At 41.1% G+C, this 23,485-nt stretch overlaps 2 protein-coding genes and 1 pseudogene across 5 annotated transcripts in view; 1 reads left to right on the plus strand and 2 right to left on the minus strand.

Annotated features, from left to right (window-relative positions):
- The window catches only part of IFNE (interferon epsilon), a 105,019-nt gene that overhangs the window by 76,734 nt on the left and 4,800 nt on the right, over nt 1-23,485 (plus strand). Inside the window, exon 2 of one of the 4 annotated variants that reach the window (XM_019629430.1) lies at nt 22,407-22,486. The exons of the other annotated variants lie outside the window; for them this stretch is intronic. The gene's annotated coding sequence lies outside the window, so the exon portion shown is untranslated. Of the gene's footprint in view, nt 1-22,406; nt 22,487-23,485 lie in introns of those variants that run through there. 4 annotated transcript variants of the gene reach the window in all.
- Nucleotides 9,967-10,530, minus strand: LOC109374664 (interferon omega-1-like). The gene has a single exon (XM_019629433.1). It carries the CDS (start codon nt 10,528-10,530, stop codon nt 9,967-9,969), a length of 564 nt encoding a protein of 187 aa, XP_019484978.1.
- Nucleotides 22,379-23,434, minus strand: LOC109374663 (interferon alpha-14-like; annotated as a pseudogene).

A 23,485-nucleotide genomic window follows, 5' to 3' on the forward strand; every position in this document is an offset into this window, starting at 1 on the left:
AAACGACAGCAACTTGTCTGTTCCCCTTCCCCCAATTCCCCAGCTCTGTTCCCATCCCCCCAATTCCCCAATTAAAAAAAAATCTTTAAAAAAAAATGTAGCTGGACATAAAGAACCATAAATATAGCAGCACACCATGTCCTTCCACAAGATAGACCAGCAGAGCAACTAGGCCAATGAACACATTTGTAATGTAAATGTAACAAACTTGACATCTATTTAATCTGCAGTGAAGAGCCCTAATATACCAAAAGTTGCCAACTCTTAATTTTCAAATTTTTTATTTATTTTTTTGTCATTCAATTTTATTTTTTTATTATTATTAGTTTCAGGTATAAAAACAACATAATGATTAGACATTTACGCCCCTCACAAAGTGATAACTCCCCAAGTCTTCTAACCCTCTGACATTGTTTACAGCTGTTACAATACCATTGACTATATTCTCTATGCTGTACTTTATATCTTGTGAATATATATATATATATATATATAAAATTATACTTGACATTCATATTATGTTAGTTTCAGGTGTACAGCGCAGTGGTAAGGCATTAATGTAATTTAAGAAGTTATCCCCCCAATAAGTCTAGGACACCATAAATAATTTTTACAACATTATTGACTATATTCCCCATACTGTATTGCACATCCCTGCAACTATTTTGTGACTACCAATTTATACTTCCTAATCACTTCACCTTTCTCGTCCATCCTCCATCCCCTCCCATCTAGCACCTTTCTTCTCTGTATCTATGAGTCTATTTCTGTTTTGTTTGTTCATTTATTCTGTTCTTTAGATTCCACATGTAAGTGAGATCATATGGTATTTATTTTTCTTGGTCTGACTTATTTCACTTAGTATAATATTCTCCAGATCTGTCCATGTTGTTACAAATGGTAAGATTTCATTCTTTTTTATGGCAGAGTAATACTCCATTGTATAAATGTACAATTTCTTTATCTAGTTGTCTATTAAAGGGCATTTCTGTTGCTTTCATATCCTAACTATTGTGACTAATGCTGCAGTAAACATAGGGGTGCATATTTTTTTTAGAATTAGTGTTTTGGACTTCTTTGGGCAAATATTCAGAAATGGAAATGCTGGGCCATAAGGTAGTTCTATTTTTTATTTTTTGAGGAACCTCCATACTGTTTTCCAAAGTGGCTGCACCGATTTGCAATCCCACCAACAGTGCACTAGGGATCCCTTTTTTCCACATCCTGTCAAACACTTGTGTGTTGATTTACTGATGAAAGCCATTCTGACAGGAATGAGGTGGTATCTCATTGTGGTTTTTATTTGCATTTCTCTGATGATTAGTGACAGTCAGCATCTTTTCATATGTCTATTGGCCATCTGTATGTTCTCTTTGAAGAAATGTCTATTCAGGTCCTCTGCTCATTTTTTAATTGGATTGTTTGGTTTTTTGGTGTTGAGTTGTATGAGTTTTTTATAAATTTTGAATAGTAACCCACTATCAAATGTTGGCAAAACTACATAATGATTAGACATTTATACACCTCACAAAATGATAACCCTCCAAGACTATTACCCCTCTGACATTGTTTATACCTGTTACAATACCATTGACTATAGTAACCCACTAGCAAATCATTGGCAAATATCGTCTCCCATTCAGTGGGATGTCTTTTCGTTTTGTTGATGGTTTCCTCTGCTGTGAAAAAACTTTTTAGTTTAATGTAGTCCCATTTGTTTATTTTTTCCTTTCATTTCCCTTTCCCGAGGAGAAATATCAGTAAAAATATTACTAAGGGTAATGTCTGAAAACTTACTTCCCATATTTTCTTCTAAGAGTTTTATGGTTTCAGGTCTTATATTTAAGTCTTTGGTCCATTTTGAGTTTATTCTTGTGTATGGCATAAGAAGGTGGTCCAGTTTTATTTTTTAGTATGTATCTGTCCAGTTTTCCCAGCACCATTTATTGAATAAGTTGTTTTTACCCCAATGTAAATTCTTGCTTCCTTTGTCGTAAATTAAATAACTATATAGGCATGGATTTATTTTGGCTCTCTATTCTGTTCCATTGAACGATGTGTCTGTTTTTATGCCAATATCATGCTGTTTTGATTACTGTGGTCTTGTAGTATAATTTGATATCAGTTAATGTGATACCTCCAGCTTTGTTCTTCTTTCTCAGGAGTTCTGTGGCTATTCAGGGTCTTTTACAATTCCATACAAATTTTAGGATTATTTCTACTAGTTTTGTGAAAAATGCCTTTGGGATTTTGATAGGGCTTGCATTGAATCCATAGATTGCTTTGGGTAGTATGGACATTTTAACTATATTAATTCTTTCTATCCATGGTCATGGTAGTATATGTTTCCATTTGTTTGTATCTTCTTTAATTTCTCTCTTCAATGTCTTATAATTTTCTGATTATAGGTCTTTTACATCCTTGGTTAAACTTATTCCTAAGTATTTTATTTTTTTAATGCAATTATAAATGGGATTGTTTTTCTTAATATTTTTTCTGATAGTTTGTTATTGATATATAAAAATGCAAGTGATTTCTGAATACTAATTTTGTATCCTGATACTTTACTAAATTCATTTATCAGCTCTAATAGTTTTTTGGTGGAATCTTTAGGGCTCTCTATATATACTATCATGTCATCTGCAAACAACGACAGTTTTACTTCAACCTTTCCAATTGGATGCCTTTTATTTCTTTTTCTTGTCTGATTGCTGTGGCTAGAACTTCCAGTACTATCTTGAATAAAAGTAGTGAAAGTGGGTATCCTTGTCTTATTCTTGATCTTAAGGAAGATGCTTTTAGCTTTTCCCCATTAAGTATGATATTAGCTGGGGCTTGGCATATATGGCTTTTATTATGTTGAGATATGTTCCCTTTATTCCCACTTTGCTGGGCATTTTTATCATAAATGGATGCTGGATTTTGTCAAATGCTTTTTCTGCATCTATTGATATGGCCATATGATTTTTATTTTTCATTTTGTGTGGTGTATCATGTTAATTGATTTGCAGATATTGAACCAACCTTCCATACGAGTAATGAATCCCACTTGATCGTGATGTATGATCTTAATAATGTATTGCTGAATTTGGTTCGCTAATATTTTGTTGAAGATTTTTGCATCTATGTTCATTAGGGATTTTGGCCTATAGTTTTCTTTTTTTGTAATGTCTTTGTCTGGCTATGGAATCAGGGTGATGGTGGCCTAGTAAAATGAGCTTGGGAGCTTTCCCTTCTCTTGGATTTTTTGGAATAGTTTAGGGAGAATAAGTGTTCATTCTTTTTTGAATATTTGGTATAATAAAATTCACCCATGAAGCCATCTGTCCTGGGACTTTTGTTTGTTGGGAGCTTGTTGATTACTGATTTGAATTCGTTGGTGGCAATCAGTCTGTTTAATTTTTTTGTTTCTTCTTAGTTCAGCTTTGGAAAATTGTATGCTTCTAGAAATTTACCCATTTCTTCCAGGTTGTCCAATTTGTTAGTGTATAGTTACTCATAGTATTTTCTTAAATTTTTTTGTATTTCTGTGGTGTCAATTGTCTCTTCTCTTTCATTTCTGATTTTATTTATTTAGGTCCTCTCTCTTTTTATCTTAATGAGTCTGGTTAAAGCTTTGTCAATTTTGTTTATCTTTTCCAAAAAACAGCTCTTTATTTCATTGATGTTTTGTATTGTTTATTTAGTCTCAATTTTGTTTATTTCTGCTCCAATCTTTATAATTTCCTTCCTTTTACTCACTTTGGGCTTTGTTTGATGTTCTTTTTCCAGTTCTCTTAGGTGTAAAGACTATTTGTTTGAGATTATTCTTGTTTCTCTAGGTAGGCCTGCACTGCAATAAATTTTCATCTTAGGACTGCTTTTGCTGTATTCCATAGATTTGGATCGTTGTGTTTTCATTTTCATTTGTCTCAAGTTTATGCTTGATGTTGTCGCACAGGTCCCTAAAACTACCTTCATTATTTTTTTTTCTTTTTGTTGTTATGATTGAGTATTTTCTGCTACTTTGTCTTCTAAATCACTAATTCGATCCTCTGCTTCATCTAATCTGCTGTTGATTCCTTCTAGTGTATTCTTCATTTTAGTTCCTGTACTCATTATTTCTGACTGTTTCTTTTGTATGCTTTCTATTTACTTCTTCAAGCTTACTATCTCTTTGTTGAAATTCTCACTAAATTCCTTAAACATTCTTATAACCAGTATTTTAAATTCTGTCTCTGTTAGGTTGGTTGCTTCCATTTCATTTAGTTCTATTTCTGGAGGTTTCTCCTGTTCTTTTATTTAAGACATGTTTCTTTGTTTCCTCATTCTGGCTGCCTATCTGTGCTTGTTTCAATATATTAGGTAGATCTCCTATGTCTTTCAGTCTTTGCTAGGTGGCCTTATGTAGTACATGTCCTGTGTTATCCAATGGCACAGTATCCCTGGTCTCCTGTGTGTGTGTGTGTTCCAGGAGTGTCCCTTGAGTGTGTAGTGTGTGTTCTTCTGTCATAGCTGAGCCCTGATTGTTTTTGGCTCATCAGTGGGTGGGATTGACTCTCAGGCTGACTGACTGTGAGGATTGGCTACACGCACAGTGTTTGAGCTGCTGTGTGGAGCTGACCCCTCAGAAAGAGGTTCACCCCTACAGGCTCTTTTACCTGTTGAAACCACCCTTTAGGTGTGCCACTTATGGGGCTGATCAGGTAGTGCTCTGGTGTGGTCTGAAGTTGGCCTCTGGGTGTGTTGTTTCTGGTGTCTCTTGGGAGGGGCTCTCATGCAGGCCAATTTCAGCCTTGCCTGTGACCAGCCCATAGTTGCCTGGCAGGAGCCACAACATTATATGTGGTTGGCTTCTGCCTGTGCTGGACCTGGAGGCATCGGGGGTGGCCTCACTGTGAACGGAGGCCAGCTGCCACCAGTATTGGGCCTGGGGCAGCTTAGCAAAAGGCCCAGGGCCCCCTAGGCCTATCTCCACCTGCCAGCTGCCCATAAGGTTCAGCCATTGAAAGAGCCTCCTTAGGTACATCAGCAGGGCTATTTGACCTGGTGTTGAGAGTGCCTTGGCAATGCAGCCCGAGCTGGGTGGGGTGGGAGGTGGGGGTCCCAAAGAGTCATGAGGCATGGCTAGTGGTTTTTACAAGGTTAATGCAGATTCAGTTCTTTCTCCTGTGCCTGGCCTATGACTATTTTACAAAATGCCCTGAGAACATTGCAACCAGCCAGTGCTTATCTTGGACTCACAGATCCTGAGAGTCACCTAAGAGAGGCTGTGGTGCAAGTTGTAGCTCATTGCCCACCACCCAAAATTCCCCAGGCAGCCACAGGCCATCCACTGCTGTAAAAGGCTTCTGCAGCTTGTCTGGCAGGGCCAGCCATCCAGGCACCGAGAGTACTCCAATTATTCAGCTCAAGTTTTGCAGGACAGGGTTCCAGAGCATCACCAAAATGGTGCACATGCTCAGATTTTACCAGACTAATGCAGTCTCAGACTTGGTCTTTTGGGGGAGGGTTCAACATAGAAAAGATGGTGCCTTCCTGTAGGTTACACATGAGGCAGGCTCCACACAATATAATGGCTCCTATCCCTCCAGCCCTAGTGCCAAACTCACACAACTCAGTCTTTTCCCATATGTCCCTGGTGCCTCTTAAGTACTACTCCTCCACTGGAGACCAGGTGAATGTATCCAAGTGAGTCTGTGTGTGGGACCTTTAATAGGGACTCTGAATTTCCAGTCACCTTCTATCTCACTGGGATGAGCAGACAGAATCCTCACTAATTTTCACTGCCAGATGTGGGAACTCCTCTTCCCAGAGCAGGACCCCTGGGCTAGGGGCCCAGTGTGAAGCTTGGACCTGTCACTCTTCTGAGGATACCTCTGCCACTGAGGTGTCCCTCTGCTGTTCAGCCACTATCTATGGGTATGAGGTCAGCCCATTTCACGTCTCCACCCCTCCTACCAGGCTCAATGTGACCTCTTCTTTATATCCTTAGTTGTAGGGGTTCTATTCAGTAGTCTTTAGATGATTCTTGAAGCTGGTTGCTCAATAATTTATTTGTAATTTTGGTGTGATTCTGGATGCATTAGGAAGTGTTTACCTAATCCACCATCTTGGACCCTGTCTCATTTCATATTCTTGAGCTGCTGCTGGCTCTTACAACTTTTTCATAGTTCTCCATGCTTTGTTTATTGAGCAAAAGAGCATCATGAGATGGGTGCAATCTCCTAGTGGAATCAGAACTTAAAAAAACACATAAACACCTGCACAATGAGCTCCTGAATTCTTTTTTTCAGGGGGGGAGGAGGGGAATTGGGGGAGGGAAACAGCGTTGGGGAATTGGGGAAGGGGAACAGACAAGTTGCTGTCCTTTTTGTTCTTCAGTCTAGTTGTGGAGGACGTCGCTTCACTGACCCCTGTTGGTATTATCATTGCGCTCTTCCCAGGTGAGGCAGACCGGTCGCTGGCCACTGGACGGCCACTCATGGTGGCTCATGGCAGCTCACGCCTGCTGCATGCCAGCCCCACTGCAGCGTACGAAGTAGCTGGCGGCTCATGGCTGCTCAGCTCCAGATCAAGCTGTTGTTCACCATCTTAGATGTAGAGGGCACAGTATCACTGGCCCTAATGTGGGATCCAAAGTGGGGCCCTGCTGCTCAGAGCTGGCATCCCAAGCCAACTCCTAACCAAGCACCACTCGGCCGACCCGCTCCTGGATTCTTTACCAGCTTGTGTGGTATACAGGTGGGGGCAGTGTTGATGCTGCAGCTACCTCTATTTACTGCATTTCCATGCCTGGCTGGACATCAGGGGTGCCTTGACCTCAATAGAGGATGTGGCAGGTGGGAAGGGTCCAGGCATGCCATGTATGAACTGCTTATGTTCAGGCTGCTCCTGCAGCCCCCAAAAATCAGCTGCCTCTCCATGAAACTACACTGAGATCCCCTGTATAAGCTCATGGTCACCATAGCCATGACCTTTTCTCCCCTCGTTCCCTCCCTCAGGTGACCACATGTGTTGGGCAGCTAAAGTCCAGAGACCAGGCAGGACCTGTGCATGGCGGGCCAGCAGCTCAGAGCAGCGGCAGCTCACTTGTCCCCAGCTCTGATTTGCCAGCCCCACTTCTCAGTTCTCCAATACTTTGGAACATACAGGTTAATAACTTCTAGATATGAAACAGGGCATGACTACAGATTTTCAGGTTGAGGTGATAGTAGAGACCTACTTGGAAAAGTTATCACATTAAATATAACAATATAACAAAATGAACAAAAAGTAAAAGCATGCATATACATGTATACCAACTGGCCCAAAGGGGCGATCAATGCCAAAACCTATATTGTGAGGTATGGATGACTCCTTAAGTTTTCTATTATAGATTTCTGTCAACATTTTTTAAGTTTGGATTTATACAATCACTAAACTCCCTCTTACTCCATGGTTGGTAATTTTATTTTTCATTGTATTTCATTTTATTTATTTACTCACTTACTTACGTACTTATTTATTTATGTATTTATTGGCTAAAGTGATTTTTTTTGCATGTTACTTAAATATTGTTCTTATCTTTGGTTTTGGGAGAAAAATTCTCTGGTTCAGTTTCATTCATTTTTATTAGCTGTCCTATTCTTTGTTATAAATAACCATTTGGGGTTCCACAAGGGTTTATGATTTTCATGAAGCCAGTGCTCTCAACCTTAGAACAATTCTGAAGCTAAACAGGATATAATGCAGGAAATAATACAAAAAATATAAAGGAATTCTCAACCTCAGCTACCTCAGCTGTAAATGAGTTTTAAAGCACCTATAGTAAAATAAGTGTAACAATGAATAAAGTTCAGTTATCATATTCATAAAGCAAACAATCTCCCAAAATAGTTGTATTATCAGAATTAATTCAATTTAGGGTAAAGATGTGTCTGTTGTCAATAAGGAAAGAATTAACATTTCAATATAACATTCTAGGAAACTTGTCTGGCAATGTAACAGAAAGCAATTTAGATTATCATCTCACATCATAGATTTTTCAAACTGCTAATGGAATTGTGAATTTAATGTAAAAATGGATTAATAAGAAAGGGATCTAAATATGTGTAAAATCAAAAGAGGAATATGACTAGGAAGAGGTTTGGTTCTACATCCTAAAGCGCTTGGAGAAATGTACAAGGAACTGTTCAGCTCTTTATATGCAAGTGAAATTAAAAGCAAGTGTCCATCAAAAGAATATGGCTATAATTTATAAGAAGTATTTATGTCGATCATTAGAAGTTATAAAATTATAAATAATGTAAATGACCAACATATAAAAAACTAGAATAAATGAAGTAACAGATAAAAGAAAATGAATCTTGACTGTAAAATTTGATGGAAAAAAGAACAGCAATTTGCAAGTAAATGGTTACCATTGAAATTCACTACAAGCTGATATTAATTAGAACAATGATAAATTACTTTTTGTTAATAGTAAAATAAGCAATGTATTAAATCAAATACTTAAGAAGGCAATAGTTTAGATTAACTAAGTCAATCATTGAAAATGTTCATATGTGCCAATTTATCTATTCTTTGAAAATTATTCTCAGAAAACATGAACAAAATGTGCATGGGCATATTAACCCACATTCTCCTTGAGGTAGAATTCTCCTCATCTATTTCACTCCTCCACTTCCCAAACAAGTTTACGAGGCTAATTTTCTATACACAGTGTCTCTAATTCTCATTCTTGAGTTTCCTTTTCAATCTAATCCCACCTGGTTTCTGTCCCATTAATTCTACTAAAGCAGGTCATCCTAATGCCACCAGTGGCGTCTGTTTTCAGGTCCGCTGGGATAGTTCTTCTGCACCTGCCCTACAAGCAACACTCTATCTCTTAAACACACTCCTTCCCTTCAGTAGTGTGCCCCCCACTCTTCCCTATTTATCCTTCTAGCTTCACTAGCCCCTCCACCTCAGTGTCCTGTGCAGACTCTCTTCTGCCCAACCCTTAAATTCTGAGGGTCTGCAAGATTTAGGTCTTCTCATTGTCCACGCTATATGTGACCACATGCATTACGATGCCCTCATTATCAGATATGCATTTAAGGAATTCCAAATTAATACCTCCCCATGGCATTTCTAGGCCCATGTTCCCAACTGCCAATAAGACTTCTGCATGTAAATGTCTCCCAGGCACCTCAGAAAGGGCATGTGACATTCTTCCTTTCCAGACTCATTTGTAACTAAACTTCTCGTGTAAGAACATCATTTTCCTTTCCTTCTCTCTTCAGTGTTTATTATAATTGAAATAAAATAATCATTAGTACCAACGTTATGTCTTCTATTCTGTAAAACACAAAGTTGCAATACAACTGGAACTGAATTTGTTGTGTTCACCTGTATTTCTTGACCACAATTACACAAATATCATTAAGAGACTCAACTTATACATATCATCTGAATGCAGAGAATGAGTAAATAAATTTTACTACTTATTCCCCAATATCATTTACAAACCCAGGGTTTGGATTTTGATCTCAATAATAAACAAATTCAAGAAATTTTCTTTGATGAGAATTTAATAAATAAAACAAATTGCAAACTTAATAACATAGAAAGGTAAACATAGGTTTTAAATTTTCCATACAATGTAAACATGAACATGTAATTACATATGATTTTTAAATATTATATATTTAAATATTATCAATATTAAATATTATAAATATGATAAATACTAGAATAACTAGAATAAATAAATAATAAATAAATAAGCAAACAAACAAACAAGCCTAATGGCAGTAACCTCCTATGGACTGATGACACAGGAGCTGAATTTTTCTAACATATTCTTGCTTACTGCTCTAACAAAAGATTTGCTGAATTAAATTTAATAAATTCTGTAACTAAAGTAGAAAAAAAGCCATCTGAAATGAACAAAGACACATGTGCAAGAGTGATGTGACACACTCAGCAATGGGAATCATTTCAAGATGGGCCCAGGTTTCCATCCTACATTCCTAACATTTTCTGCAAGGGTGTTGATAAAAACAAGGAAGTCGTGATTTCCTCTCTGACGATCTCCCAGGCACAGTCACTGTATTTCTTCTCTTTCAAGTAGAGACGGATGCCGAAGAAGTACCTCTTCACGGCCAGCGTAGGGTCCTTCTTTCCCAGGGCAGGTTCTGCCTGTCCCGTCTCCTGCTCCAAACAGGTGTCCAGGTCCTGCAGCTGCCAGTGGAGTCCAGTGCGGAGCTTGTCCAGCAGGGTCGTGTTCCAGGCAGCAGAGGACCGCTCTGTGAGGAAGACTCTGGAGGTCTGCCAGAGCAGCTCGTACAGGACAGAGATGGCCTGGGTCTCCTGCACCTGGCTGCCATCCACCACCTCCTGGGGGAATCTGAAGTCTTTTCTGTCATCCAGACAGAGGGAAGGAGAGATTCTCCTCATTTGTTCCAGAAGCACGAAGTTCTCCCTGGTGACCAGGACGTGGTTTGGAGACAGGTTGCAGCCCAGAGATCCCCCGGGGCCATAGCTGATCACCACCAGGGCCGTGAGGAGAGCGAGCGGGAGGGCCATGGAGAAAAGTGGGTGCTGGTGGCCTGGCTGAGCTGAGCGTCTGATGAACCTTGGACTGCAGGTTCTCTGATGACATTCTTTCCAAGCACGGCCATTAAATAGGGAAGACAATCATTTTCATTTTCTAAACATTTCTCTGCACTTCCTTATTTTGTTTTCATTCATGTGTTCTCCGTGTGGTCTAAGAAGATACCAGTCTACACTATTAATTTTGCAGTAGGAGTTTGAGTTTCCATAAAGTACAAATATGCCAATTGAAATGAATACTTATCAATCAAATGAGAAATGTCCTTGTCCATAAGTCAGAACTGTATGCAGGTTTGTAAATACTCAATCACGTGCACATACTCATGTACTTTTTTAATACATAAATACTTCTCTTCTCTGCTTTAGAAACAAAATTTGACCTTGAATCTAGACAACATTTTTACCTCCTTACTTTATTTGCAGAGGGAGACAGCCTCCCTCAGCCATGGGGCTTGTGTATTTTGTAGGCACTTACCACACCATGTATAGTAAATAAGCTCTTTAGCTCCAAGGACTGGGATTTGTTTACTATTTTATTCATAGCAGAGGCAGAGGATCATTAGTAAGTAAGTTCCTGGAATGTTTCTCTTTCCTCTAGAACACATTCATGCAGGTGCATATGGTCATGCTTCACTGGGACACGTGGTCAGCACTAATAGAGACATAGCCCTTTCTTTCCACCATGTCGTAACTGGCCTATAGGGCTTCTCAGGTGGTGCCAATACTTCCAGCAGGAATCCTGGTTCTTTTCTGGTGCATGCAAGTGTCACGTTTCTAATACAAAGATAACTTTATTTCCCCAGTAGCACCTCTCTCACAAAGGAAGTATCACTTCTAGAAACCCTTGCCCTCAGAAATGATACAGTGTCCTCAACCCAAACTCTCTTGACTCACTTCCTGAGGGCAGGCTGACCACAAGTTGAAGACTTTAGGATTCCCCTGCTGTGGAGAGATTCTGTCATTATTAGCAAAATAACCACTTTTCCAGGATCCTGGCCCTTCACCCTGGATGTCTGTGCTGTGCACCCTAGTTCTCACTGGTGCCCTCCCCCTGACCCATTACCCAGGTATCAAGAGTGAAAGCAGACCTCAGTGCTGATGCCAAATTTATGTTTTCTAAGTAGATGGAGGAAATAGTTGTCCAATTGTAATCATTTTAACTTTAGTAGGCAAATAATTTTTATTTTTCCAGTACAGCTTTAATTGTTTGATTCTTTTACATCAAATATTGGACACTGGTTTTGCTCAAAATTTCTGAGCTGGATACAGGAGATTCTATGATGACGTCTCTCAGCAGAAACTTATAGGACAGAAGCTAGTGAAGTTCAGTTGTTCATTCAGTCTGCGTATTTCTATTGAGCTTCTTTGTTCATCCTTCTTCATCTCATGCTCAGAGAGCAATGAGGCCCAGGCTATTATGTCAGGGAGACATATTCGCCTTTCCTTTACTCTTTTGTGCTATTTCATTTTAAGTTTAAAAAACAACAAGAATCTTAATATCTTAGATTTTTGCATAGCGGTTTACTGGGCATACTCTCTGTCTTACTCTACTGGCATAATTTCTGTTTCATCCTGTGGTTAATACAAACAAAAGGAGGCAGAAGAATGGCAAAAGGGCTTCACTGTGTTTCTCTGTAATTTCCAAGACTTCAGAGTTTTTGTTTCTCAGTTCAGCTTTCCTAGAAAGCAAAACTTGACAGTTGTTTGTGGGCAAAAATAAAACCAATGTAATTCAGGATGTCATGAAAGTGCAAGAAGGGAAGTGACTTTTCTGATGACAAATGACCAATTGTAAGTTTGCAAAATTCAGTGTAGCCAAGTTGGGGACCTGGAGCTATAGCAGAGGGGAAGGAGGAAAGCCAGTGTTGAATTACAGAATCAGAAAATGGCTGCTTCTGCCAGAGGCTCACAGAGGAGCACCTCCTGGGTCAATTACCAGCCCTCGGGTTTGAAGACCAGCCATTTCATTTTTCTTTCATTGAATCCACATGTGATCAGCTCTGAGGAGAGAAAGGAGGAATCACACCAAGCAACTCTCAAGAGACTGGCTCCCTGAACCCCAGTTGCTAGAACACTAACCCTCTCTGGTAGGACTGTGGCTATTAACCCTTGCCTGAGCACACTATCTACTTAACAAATCCACTGAGGCAATTAAAAGGTTGCCTTGAGGAATCTGAAATGAAGAGAGAAGGAATTAAGAAAAGATTCAGCAGGTCGGCCGAGTGGCGCAATGGTTAAGAGCTGACTTGGGACGCCAGAGGGCCCCGGTTCGGATCCCACATGTGAGGGCCAGTGACACTGCCCTCCACAGCTAAGATGCTAAACAACAGTTCAACCTGGGGCTGGGCTGCTGTGAGTCGCTGGGACTAGGCTACAGCCTCTGCTGCAGTGGGTTGCCATGGGCTACCGTGTGCAGCTAGCATCCAGCATGAGCAGCTGTCCAGAAGCCAGTGACTGATCTGCCTCGCTTGGGAAGAACTCATGATGGTGCCAACTTGGGCCAGTGAAGCAACGTCCTCCACAACTAGACTGAAGAACAAAGGGACAGCAACTTGTCTGTTTGCCTTCCCCCAATTCCCTAGTGCTGTTCCCATCCCCCCAATTCCCCAATTAAAAAAAAAATCTTTCAAAAAAAAAAAGAAAAGATTCAGCTCTTTTTTTTTAAGATTTTATTGGGGATTCAGGGAGGGGAACAACGTTGGGGAATCGGGAAAGGGGAACAGACAAGTTGCTATCCTTTGGTTCTTCAGTCTAGGTTTGGAGAAGGTCACTTCACTGGCCCATGTTGGTATTATGATCATTTCGCTCTTCCCGGCTGAGGCAGTCAGTCTCTGGCTGTTGAACGGCTGCTTATGGTGGCTCACGGCAGCTCTCGAGGCTGCCGGCCACTCAAGGTACGCATCACTGGCTACACATCACTCACGGTAGCTCATGGCACCCCACTGCAGAGCCGCTGCAGCCTACGCTATCGCTGGCGACTCACGGCAGCCCAGCTCCAGGTTGAGCTGTTGTTCGCCATCTTAGCTGTACAGGGCGCAGCGTCACTAGCCCCCATGTGGGATGCGAGCCAGTGGCCCTAATGCTCATAGCCCATGCTCCCAAGCCAACCCTCAACCAATTGAGCCACTTGGCCAGCTCAAGATAGAGCTCATAATCTGGATAATAATGACAATGGCATTTTAAATGAAAACACCAACATTTATTGCACGCTAACTATGGATCAGCCACTGTTCTAAGAACTTTGAGATTATTAACTCAATCTTCTCAATAGCCCTATTTGTATTACACTCATTTATGAAACAGTTTGGACAGAAATGTATATCTGGAGGGATGAATTTTTCTGAAGGTACCAAAGATTCAAGGTCAAAACCTTAAGAAGATTTGAAATAATGACCTGTCTAGAAGGGCCTGTCAAAAGAAGTGAAGGACTGAAATGGGCATGAGAGTGAGGAACCAAGGAGAGGCCATGACATGAAATCAGAAGAGCAGGGAACGTGAAGTGATAAAGGATTTCGAGTTCCTCTTCAAATGCCAAAGAATTGATGTCTATTGTTTGGTATGTCAACAGGAAGTGACCTGTATGAGTCAGCTCAACTGCCTGACTTCTAAGAAAAAGTGGACAGAATCCTTTTAAATAGTTATAAGAGAGTAGATTTTTCTGTCAACTGAACAGAAGCGTGCAGCTGGCACTGGAGGAACCCTCGTCCCTTCCAATACTCAGCACGCTGCTGTGGCATCCGTGTCACAGGTCCTGGGGACAGTGCTGTTGGCCTTGTCTCCGTGGGAGAACGCTGTGCTCTCAGCATTCACTTCAGCCTTCTCCCCTCTGAACTGGAATGACCTGGAGAAATAGCTGACTCAGTGCTGTCCATTCGTTTCTTATTGTTCCATGTCCTGAGGACCTGCCTACTGCAGTTCACACTTTAAACGTCTATGATTTCCTTCCAAGTTCTGGAGCTGCTGCTGATTTTCAACTCCTTCATGTTTCTAGATGTGCACTGTGATATATTTGGAGCAAATGTGAGTCCTGGTGCAGCCTCGTCGTAGTGAAATCAAAGGTGAAACAGCCTAAACAGAAGTCCAGATGAGCTGCTGGATTCTTTTTTGGAAAACTTCTAACTTACCTTTAAGAAAGCCTTCATGCACCTTCCGAAAGGAGTTATTTCCCAACTTCCTCGCCGCTCCACACCCGCAGTGGCAGGCTCTAAGCTGCGAAGTGGCCTGAAGGGACAGTAAAGGGAGTGACAATTCAGGAGGCGCTGGCCAGCTGAAGCCTAGAGGGATGCCCTGCCTGCAGCTGGGGGACTCTCACTCTGCAAGCTACAACAGCTGAGGAAGTGGGCTCACTCAAGTATTGGGGTGAAAATCTTTCCAGGACAGAGCCTCTTTGTAGCTCTGAAGAAGTAGGTGGAGGGTCAGACACTTGCATGGAACATAAGGAAGCCTGCTCGCTGCAGACTTGGTTGATTGTCTTCGTCCCTCTTGGCCAATAGGTGGCTCGCTTCCTCTGTAAATGTTTTCTTAGTCCCCAGGGTGAAATGGACCCGGCTTTCTACTTCCTTTTAGTTACAGCTACTGTTACATCATGGTAACAGGGACACTCCGCAGTTCCAAAATATCCATCGGAAAGAAAAATAGTCTCTTATATAGGAGTTTCTGAAACACCTAGAATTCTCATTCAACTGTTGCTTTTAATTGGTGGCTTTGTACTCTTAAAGGGAAATTGGCGACCAGAAACCTGAAAGGGGCAGGAGACAGCTGTATGGATGGGCCCTGCAGGTGAAGGAGGAGTGAGTGAGGAGAGCACACTGGGGATTCCTACACTGGGGTAAGAGGAAGTGGTTGTGATATGGGAACAGAAGAAGGGGATTCAGAAAGCAAGGAGGGAAGGCGGTTTAGAAGACTAACTTCTCTTCTATCTAGTTATGCAAGCCGCCATTTCCTAACTGTACATAGAAATCAGACTTATCTTGATGTGAATAGTGACTATACTTTAGTCTTCATACAGTTTCCAGAATTCCATATTTTAGATTGTCATGCTTTTGCAGGTATTTTCTGAGAGATGGGAGAGTTCACTATTCTGATATATCATGTAGGACAGTTAAGTTCGTGAACTCACCCTAGAAAAAGCGCTACATACCTCATTGCTGAATATCAATACAGTCACCTTCGAAGTACTCCTCTTGGGAAGCTATGCACTGATGCCAGTGCTTAGTCCAACCTTCCAAGCAATTTTGGAATTCTTTTTCTGGAAAGGCCATCACATCTGCATGCTATTACTCTTGATGTCCTGAATGACATCAAAATGTCTGTCTTTCAATATTTCCTTTATCTTCAGGTAAAGAAAGAAGTCATTGTGGGCAGATCAGGTGAGTAGGGAGGATGTTCCAATACAGTTATTTGAATACTGGCAAAAATCTCCCCCACAGACAGTGCCGTGTGAGCTTGTACATTGTTGTGATGCAACAGCCATGATTCGTTGATAAAAGTTCAGGTTGTTTTTGTCTAAATTTTTTTGTTTTTAATTATGGAATTTGTGGAGGGAAATAGCACTGGGGAGTCGGAGAAGGGAAACAGACAAGTTGCTATCCTTTTGTTCTTCAGTCTAGTTGTGGAGGATGTGGCTTCACTGGCCCATGTTGGTATTATGATCATTGAGCTCTTCCCAGCTGATGCAGATTGGACACTGGCCATTGGATGGCTACTCACAGTGGCTCACAGCAGCTCACAGCAGTTCACACTGGCTGCCAGACACTTACGGTAGCTGACAGCAGCCCACTGCAGCCCCACTTCAGCACACGCTGTTGCCGGCGACTCATGGCAACCCAGTTCCACGTCGAGCTGTTGTTCAGCATCTTAGCTGTAGAGGGTGCAGAGTCACTGGCCCTCATATGTGGGATGTGAACCAGCAGTCCTACTGCTCAGAGCTCACACTCCCAAGCCAACTCTTAACCAATGAGCCACTCGGCCAGCCCTTGTCTAACTTTTTCTTTTTTTTTTTTTAATTACTTTTAGGTATACAGCACAGTGCAATTGTTATACTTTTTACCCCTCAAAGTGACAACTCCCCTCCTCCAATCCGCTTCCCCACTCCCCTCCACCCCCGGATATCAGATATCATACATATCTAATACAATTCCATTGACTCAACTTCCACACTATACTCTACATCCAGCGACTATATATATATATATATATAGTTGACATACAATATTATACAACATCAGCTTCAGGTGTACAGTGCAGTGATCAAGCCTCTACCCCATCCATGAAGTGGTCTCCCTAACAAGACATGTGACCATCTGACATCCTACAAAATATTTACAACATTATTAATTATATTCCGTTAGCTATCTTTCATATCCCTGTGGCAATATTTAAGTTACCTATTTATGCTGATTAATCCCTTCCTTTTCTCCCTCATCCCTACCCCCGTCCCAACTAGCAACCATCAGTTTTTCTTTTATATGTCTGAGACTATTTCTGTTTGCTTTGCCCATTCATTCAGTTTTTTAGATTCCACATATAAGTGAAATCATATGGTATTTGTCTTTCTCCGACTGACTTATTTCACTTACCACATTGTTCTCTAGGTCCATCCATATCATTGCAAATGGTAAGATTTCATTCTTCTTTATAGCGGAGTAGTACTCCATTGTATAAATGTACCACATTTTCTTAATCCAGTTGTCTACCAGTGGATATTTCAGTTGTTTTCAAGTCTTGGCTATTGTAAATAGCACTGTGATAAACATAGGGATACATATTGTTTTTGAATTAGCGTCTTGGGTTTCTCTGGATAAGGTTTTCATGTAGCCTTTTCAGCACTTCCAATTACTCATAGTAAGCTTGGTTAACTGTTTTTCCAGTTGGTACAAATTCATAATGAATAATCTCTCTGATATCAAGAAAGCTTAGCACCATCATTTTGACTCTGGATTTGGACTGACGGAACATTTTTGGTCGTGGAGAATTGGCTGACTTCCATTGTGCACTTTGACTCTTTGTTTCAGGGTCATATTGGTACACCCATGTTTCATCACCAGTGATAACATGGCCCAAAACATCGTCTTGCCTCTCCCAAAGGTTTTGGCAAACTTCAACTCTCTTTTGATTGTGTTCATTGGTGAGCTCCTTTGGGACCATTTTCGCACACACCTTTCTCATGCCAACATGTTCAGTTAACAATTTCCTAACTGTTTCTCTATAATTGTTTACTTAGTCTGCTCTGCTTCTCGGTCAGTTGATGATTTTGATGCACTATTCGACAAATTTTTGCAATGTTTTCGTCAGTTCTGCTCATTACTGGCCACTGTGACCTCTCTTCATCAGTGACACGTTCTCTATCCTCAGAAAAGTGTTTAATCCATTTGTACACTGCCATTTTCTTCATGGCATTATCCCCATAAACTTGGACTAACATGTCCCGGATTTCACTTCCATTCTTATCAAGTTTAACAAGAAGTTGAATGTCTGTTTATTGCTCTAATTCCAGATCACACATTCTCGTGACAGCACACAAAAGCACACAATAATGAATGCCACTCAGCAAGACACTGCCATATGTTGACACGAACACAGCTGTGAGACACTGATATACCAAAGTTATGAAACCTTACTGTGCTGCCAATGTAAGCCCACGGTGGCAAGTTCACGAACCTAATTGTCAGACCTCATAAATTTAATCAGGAAGAATACAAATAATGGTAAAGAACGTGAGAATTCTTGGCATATCTATCTGGTCGAGAAAACAAAGTGAGATAATAGTAGTAATACTAAAAGCAGTGTGGGGCCGACCATTGGCTCAGTTAGTTAATAGCGTGAGCTCTGGGCCACAGGGTTGCCGGTTCGATTCCCACATTGGCCAGTGAGCTGCACCGAAGCTGAACTGCCACTGAGCTGGTGAGAGCATGTGTACTTAGCAGCAAGGTTACCTGTTCCACACCCATATGGGATGATGGGCTGCTGATCCCGCAACTAAGATTGAACACGGCACCTTGAGCTGAGCAGCTGTGAGCTGCCGATGGGCGACTGGATGGCTGGCTCAGTGTGCAACAAGGTTGCCGATTCAAATCCCGCGTGGGATGATGGACTATGCACCCCCCGCAGCTAGATTAAAGCAGCAACTGGTCTTGAGCTGAGCTTGCGCCCTCCACAACGAAGATTGAAGGACAAAAACTTGACTTGGAGCTGATGCGTCCTGGAAAAACACACTGTTTCCCTTTCCTAATTTCCCAACACTGTTCTCCTCCTCAACTCCTCAATAAAAATCTGAAGAAAAAAAAACACCACATTGTGATAAAGGGAGAAATTAGGAAAACAAATTACTAAAGCACTTAATCTCTGAAACTCTATTATCTATATTAATTAGATAAGATTTAGGATATATCTGATATTAATATTGAGGAAACAAGTTTAGAATAATTAGTTCTGGATGATTACTTGGCAGTCTAACCAGAAATCAAGGTCAAATCTCGTTTCATACCATAGGCAATAATAAAATCTTGATGGAATGGAGAATTGACAGTAAGATTAGATTTTTAAAAACAGGGAAACCCAGGAGTACCATTGTAAGCTCAGGAGAATAGCTAACCTACAAAAGAAATGTTCACTCCTTTTAAATATATACAAGTATTTCATTTCTTCACACAAAACATGACATGAGATAGAGCCTGATTTCAGGATTCCCTCAAATACAAACCAACAAAATAAGGAAAATTAAGTAAAATACATGAAATAAATAGGTGGCTGTCAAAGAAAGGAACAGGAATAATATTTGAAATGTGATAGAACACCAATTCACCAATTAGGGAGGAGCAGTGTGATAGTTAATTTTATGTGTCAACTTAGCTAGGGCACGGTCCCCATATATCTGGTCAAACATTATTCTAGATGTCTGTGAAGGCATGCTTAACGTGAGATTATAGGCATTTTACATTTGCATTAGTAGACTTTGAGTAAAGCAGATTACCCTCCATACTGTGGATGGGCCTCATCCTATCAGTTGAAGGCCTTAATTAAAAAAAAAGATTGAGGGCCAACCGAGTGGTACGATGGTTAAGAACTGGCTTGGGATGCCAAAGGGCCCCGGTTCAGATCCCACGTATGAGGGCCAGTGACACTGCCCTCCACAGCTAAGATGCTGAACAACAGCTCAACCTGGAGCTGGGCTGCCGAGAGTCACTGGCGATGGCGTAGGCTGCAGCCCCTGTGGCAGTGGGTTGTCGTGGGCTACTGTGTGTAACCAGCAGCCAGCATGAGCGGACATCAGCCGCAGTGAGCAGCCATTCAGAAGCCGGCGACTGATCTGCCTCACCTGGGAGGAGCGCAATGATGGTGTCAACTTGGGCCAGTGAAGCAACGTCCTCCACAACTAGACTGAAGAAGAAAACAACAGCAACTTGTCTGTTCCCCTTCCCCCAATTTCCCAATAAAAATCTTTTTTTAAAAAAAACATTGATCTCTCAGGATAAAAAGGAATTCTGCCAACAGACTGCCTTTGGACTCAAACTGAAGTCTTTCTAGGGTGTCCAATCTGTTGCTCCTCTTTCTAGAAAACCCTGAGTAATATCTGGGAAGCCAAGAGTTCCCAAGCACTGTGTATCTCCTATATTTCTCTATTCTCCCATTCTCCAGAGGGGAGGACAAAACAGCACAGAAAAAAAACTTGTTGAAATTTAACTAAGGTCCTGGATAACCCCAAGTTGGAGGGCAGCAAATCCAAATGTGGAGCATGTTACCTCGGGAAAAGATGGGAGACCCCTCCACAGTTGCAGGCCCTTCCTGCTACCTTAGCAATCACACATACTTCCTGGTGAAATACCACAATGAGGATATTGTGCTGGTGATAGAAATTCCTCTCAGCTTTTACCACAATTGATACATTTGAATAAATGAAATGTCACTAACTCTCAAGTGACACTGATACCATTCATTCACAATCCTTAGCTTACATCCGACTTCTCCATTTTGCTACCTATTTAGAGGTTTTATTATAGAGTGAAAGAGATGTCAAGATCATAATTGAAGGTGACAATGAGAATATTTCTCTATTTAATCGTAGTTTAAGTCTCATATTAGGAATAAACCTGTGAAACTAATATTGTACTATTGAGAGTTGCATGATCAACATTTTAAGAGATTCTCCTGAATAGCTTTTAGTCCATTACCAGGTTGGCAGCTCTCCCTGCCCCACAGCCCTGTAGTGTGTGGACGGGGTGATTCATAGGGAGGCTCTGGTCTACACAGTAGGTTGTAGGCAGGGAACACATCTTTCTCTGCCCCTTTAATTGCCCAGTCCCAAACAGTCCACTCCCAGCTGGGAACCAGAGTCTGACAGTCCTTCTCTTTGCAATAGACAAAGGGTAAGGCTACAGGCAGACTCATGACAGCAATAGAATGTGTCGTCATCAGGAAGTGGCCATGTTTTGTAGCATGAAGGGACGGCCCCAGGAAGTGGTAGGATCGGCCTAGATCAGGAGCCTGCCTTCCAGTCTTGGTCGCTAACTTGTTGCTCTTGGCTACCAGGCAGCTGTTTTTCCTCAGAGGAGCTTCCTTAGCCCACCGGCAGGCTGGATTCACTTTCTGTTTTCTTTTAGCTACAGCTACTATGACATCACACTCAATGGACAGTAAGGAAAGCCTCTCATTCATATGTTTCTGCAAAACCTGGAAATTTGGTACACTTTTGCATTCTACTTGCAATGTTCTGCTCTCTAGGGAAGCCCTTACGCTGAAACCACAATGAAACAGAAAGCAGTTGTGTGAATGGGCTGTGAGGTAAAGAGAGTGAATGACAAGTGTGCTATGGGGCTTTCTACCTTGGAGAGAAAGGAAACTACTGTGCTATCGGGTGTGTCCTGGACTGTGCCAGAGGCTGGCGTCATTAACTCTCATGTTGCTATGCCCTTTAGCTAGATATTTACTTCCCTCTCTCAGATATTAATATAAGCCACCATTTCATCACTGAAAAAATAAGACACTTCTTTGAAATAAGGAACAACCATTTTTCAACTTTCTCTAGAATTCATCACAGAATTCTATTTTCTTAGACTGCGTTTTTTGGAGGTCAGATACTGAAAGATAGATTCAGATCCTAAGAAAATGATAGAAAGAGACATGTTATATATGGCTATGGTTTTGAGAGAATTCATTGTTTTTCCTTCTTCTCAACAGAGCATTTAACATAGCATATTAATTTTCATCACTGCTTTTAGGTTTGTATTGCCACAAAAATCAAAGACACAAAAGAGCAGGAACCTTATTTGTAAGATTTACCTCTATATCCTGAGGACAACACACAACCTGGCTTAGAGAATTTAATAGTTAATTACAATTTAAACATAATACGATGGGATAAATGAATTGTGCCATCCATTCTTTAACCAAGTTGCACAGTCAGGCTTGGTGTTTCTTTTGAAAACAAACTAATACAAGAAGTTTGCTATGGTAAAAATTTTAATAAACAAAAATATCGCAAATGTAAAGAATGAATAGAATATATTTTATTGTGGCACCACAATGTAAAGGTGATTGTGCAAGATACTATATGAGCAAAAGTAATTCAGATCTTATAAATAGATAGATAAATAAATAAATAAATATTAAAATCGATGAACAGATCCATCAGCATGGGCATCTGTAAGTGCCTACTGCCTGTAGACTGGAGCATGATGTTATCCAATACTCCTGAAAAAGTCTGACAAAGTGATGGCATTCATGTCATGATTACAGCACAAGATGAAAGACCCTCTTTGACAAGGTAAAACACAAGGAAGTGTGATATAAGTCAGTGAGGATGATCTCCATGTTGAACCAGGGGTCATTCCTCATTCCTTCATCTTTCCTAGGAGTTCGGTGAGAAAGAGAAGGCTCTCATGATTTCTGCCCTGACAACCGCCCAGGCACAAGGGCTGTAATTCTTCTGCAGATAGAGGGTGATTCCCCTGAAGTATTTCCTCACAGCCAGAATGGAGTCCTCATTCATCAGGGAAGTCTCTTCCCCTCCCGCCTCCTGCGTCACACAGGCTTCCAGGTCATTCAGCTGCTGGTCAAGTCCAGTGCAGAAGTTGACTACGAGGGTCTTTTCCCAAGCAGCAAAAGAGCCCTCTATTCTGAAGCGGTGGAAGGTCTGCTGGGTCATCTGGTGGACGACAGAGATGGCTTGAGCCTTCTGGAACTGGTTGCCACCAAACGCCTCCTGGGGGAATGCAAAGTCGTGTCTGTCCTTCAGGCAGGAGAAAGGGGACGTTCTCCTCATTTGTGCCAAGAGCATCAAGGCTTTATTGTTAACCAGGCTGTGGTTCTGAGGCAGGTCTCAGCCCAGAGAGCATCTGGAGTTGCAGCTCAGCACCAGCAGGGCCATCAGGAAGGAAGAGGGTAGGGCCATTGGGGTCTGTCAGATGCTGCTGGCCTGGCTCGGCCCAGGAAATCGGGGAACCTTGCTCTCCAGGGTCCCTGAAGGCCTTCTTTTGTGCATGCCTTATGTAGGGACCATACAAGTTTCCAGTTTCTGAATGTTCCTTTACTTTGTTACATCTGCTTTTGCTGTTCTTTTGCACTTTCTACATGGGTTTAGATCAGTGCCACTCAAGCTTTTATTTTTCATATTACTCCTTGCCCACAGAGTCTTTCAGATGTTTTTCTAACTGAATCCCCCAAGAAAACTTAACGCAATATTCGATATATATGTATGTACCGTATATATATCTTTATCTGTAAAAATGCTGTAAAGCTGACTGTTTTTATTCAGTGCAGGATTAAAATTGAATGAATAAATATTTTAAGCTGCAAGTCAAATTTAAAAGCTACTGACGTTTCCTTTACTATAATTAAACTGTATTTAACTTTATAACTAAGTTTGCAGAGTGACTTTCAATGCAATATTTACTCATATAAAAGTAATGTATCCCATTACATGTTCAAATAA

This window comes from Hipposideros armiger, unplaced genomic scaffold (assembly GCF_001890085.2).
Source record: "Hipposideros armiger isolate ML-2016 unplaced genomic scaffold, ASM189008v1 scaffold_855, whole genome shotgun sequence".
Taxonomy (NCBI): Eukaryota; Metazoa; Chordata; class Mammalia; order Chiroptera; family Hipposideridae; genus Hipposideros; species Hipposideros armiger.

Coding starts and splice junctions, on each gene's coding strand:
- LOC109374664 (XM_019629433.1), bottom strand. CDS start 10,530: ATGGCCCTCCCGCTCGCTCTCCTCACGGCCCTGGTGGTGATCAGCTAT.